This window comes from Pyxicephalus adspersus, chromosome Z, assembly GCF_032062135.1.
Source record: "Pyxicephalus adspersus chromosome Z, UCB_Pads_2.0, whole genome shotgun sequence".
Taxonomy (NCBI): domain Eukaryota; kingdom Metazoa; phylum Chordata; class Amphibia; order Anura; family Pyxicephalidae; genus Pyxicephalus; species Pyxicephalus adspersus.
The window spans coordinates 317100-319943 of NC_092871.1; the positions used below are offsets into that span (position 1 = coordinate 317100).

At 50.7% G+C, this 2844-nt stretch overlaps 1 protein-coding gene across 1 annotated transcript; it reads left to right on the top strand.

Moving 5' to 3' along the window:
* Window positions 1-116: 116 nt before the first annotated feature.
* On the top strand, window positions 117-1535 carry CKM (creatine kinase, M-type; the record flags this gene model as incomplete). Its single annotated transcript, XM_072431458.1, is given in 3 exon segments — window positions 117-240; window positions 679-868; window positions 1039-1535. Coding segments are annotated over 3 exon segments (493 nt in total), but the record flags the coding sequence as incomplete, so codon positions are not given.
* Window positions 1536-2844: the final 1309 nt, after the last annotated feature.

A 2844-nucleotide genomic window follows, 5' to 3' on the forward strand; every position in this document is an offset into this window, starting at 1 on the left:
TATAAGGGGTCAGATGTAGGGATGTACCCCGGGGCCCCATCATGTGATATCTATAAGGGGTCAGATGTAGGGATGTACCCACCATAGTACCAGCTTGTGTCCCTTTCTCCCCCCAGGCACAATGAAAACAAAACCTTCCTGGTCTGGGTGAATGAGGAGGACCACCTTAGAGTCATCTCCATGCAGAAGGGTGGCAACATGAAGGAAGTCTTCAAACGCTTCTGTGAGGGCCTTCAGAAGGTAGGTGCACCCAGGGGTGCTGTACATCACCTGACCTGAAGAGGGCACTTTATCACCTATTAGTCTTCTGTAGTAATCATCGGGGTATGAGGGGGGACATTGGGGTATGAGGGGGGACATTGGGGTATGGGGGGGGACATCGGGGTATGGGGGGGACATCGGGGTATGGGGGGGACATCGGGGTATGGGGGATCACTTTATATCACTGAATTTTGAAGTCTCTGCTAACCCGGAGAGCAACTGAAGCATAAAAATCTGTTTGTGTGTGTTGGGGGGGTATTTTATAGCTGACACAAGAAATTTGAAGTTTTTGTTCCCCTAAAAGCCCCGGTTTGTTTTTCATGTTCTGCCCCCAACCACTTGGCTTCCTGTACCATGTTGGGGGGGGGCAATGATAATAATGCCCCTCTCATCTTCTGATTTGCCCCTTCTGTGCAGATTGAGGAGATCTTCAAGAAGGAAGGACATCCATTCAGCTGGAGCGAGCACCTCGGCTACATCCTGACCTGCCCATCCAACTTGGGCACCGGTCTGAGGGGGGGCGTCCATGTCAAGCTCCCCAACCTCAGCAAACACCCCAAATTCGAGGAGATCCTGACCAGACTGCGCCTGCAGAAGAGAGGCACCGGTGAGTACACGAGATCTTTACCCGGAGATAACACATGGGGGGCCCCAGAATAAACAGGTTGGGGGGCCCGGATGATTCTGATGTGATTGTCCCTTTATTGGAAGGGCCCCGTGGTGGTCCGCACCCTATGTGGCTCCCAGCACCCTGACATGTCTCTTCTTCCTCCACAGGTGGGGTGGACACAGCCGCAGTCGGTGGTACCTTTGATATCTCCAATGCTGACAGATTGGGCTTCTCGGAGGTGGAACAGGTCCAGATGGTGGTCGATGGAGTGAAGCTGATGATTGAGATGGAGAAGAAGCTGGAGAAGGGGCAACCCATCGATGATTTGGTGCCAGCCCAGAAGTAAGGGGCTTCAAAGAGACAGAGCTTAACCCTCCCAAAGACATCGGAGAGAGGGGCCACGGAGACCCCAGGAACCACCAGAGGTTGGAATGAAGTCTTCAGAGGGATGACGGCAGAGATGGGGAAGAAAGAGATCAATGGGGGGAAGGGCAGATTGGTTGGGGGTATTAGCAGCCTTATTGCCATCCCTATGTGGACTCTGAGGGTGGAACTTGTTATATTTATTAAACATCTCAGGATTTCTCTCCCCTTCCCCGATGTTTTCTGTGCCCCTCCTGTGATCACACGAAGACAATAAAGACACAAATTGGCCTCTACAGAATCTCTGTGCCTTCTGTGTAAAATAGGGAACCCGTACAGCCAATCACAGCTTCCAATACAATTGTGTTATCATTCATATGAGAAAATTGGCCCCAGAGACCCCGAATTCTTCACAGCCATTTCTGCCATTTTACACAACTACAATCTCTTTCCTGATTATAGTTTGGGTATATAAGACTACAACACTGTCCGGACCTCAGTTGTCCCCATAAATTTGGATGAAACTTTCTGACCCCGGTAATTGTAAAATTTCTTTGTCTTCCATTTTGATTGCCAGCTCTGAACACAAATCCACCAGACATTCATCCCCACAGACATTCACCCGCCCCAGATAACTTTGTATTTGGGGGTGAGCCCTCTGATTTGCCCCCAGTTGGTAATCTGGGCAGATTCTCTATCATTGTCTCCAGCTATGGGTGGTGTTCTGTAGTCCAACCCTACAGTGACAATGTCACTCCTCTAAAAGTGCAGCAAGTGTGTTACTGGCAGGATCACCAAATGAAAATAAAGGGGGGAAAAGACAGAAAAAAAACAAATGCAGCCGCCACATCCTGGACTGGGTGAGCTGATCTATGGAACAATTGAGATTTATATAAACTCCTCTACCCCCCCAGACATGGACCCCCCGTGGTCCGGCACCCTCCAGCGAATGATTTAGCATTACAATGAATGGATTATATCCGTTCCGGCCCCCTGTATTGGTTCACATAAGACACAGACCACACTTCATATTTCAGGGTGATTTAATAAATAGATTTGGGGTACATATTTTCGGGGAGGGGTTCCACTGCTGCGATCTACACTACTCGCATGAGGCCAGAGCAATAATCAGACCATGTGGGCAAAGGTGGAGTTGGCACCGGATGCTGGGGGTTTAAAGCATGAGGAAGCGGCCATGGGTGAGCTGAGTGATTGGTGTGGCCCGTGTGACATATGATTGGCGTGGCCGGTGTGACATGTGATTGGCGTGGAGCAGTGTGATTGGTGTGGCCGGTGTGACATGTGATTGGCGTGGCCAGTGTGACATGTGATTGGCGTGGCCGGTGTGACATATGATTGGCGTGGCCGGTGTGACATGTGATTGGCGTGGAGCAGTGTGATTGGTATGGCCGGTGTGACATGTGATTGGCGTGGAGCCGTATGATTGGTGTGACATGTGATTGGCGTGAGCCGTGGGATTGATGTGGCCGGTGTGACATGTGATTGGTGTGGAGCCGTATGATTGGTGTGACATGTGATTGGTGTGAGCCGTGGGATTGGTGTGGCCGGTGTGACATGTGATTGGCGTGGAGCCGTATGATTGGTGTGAC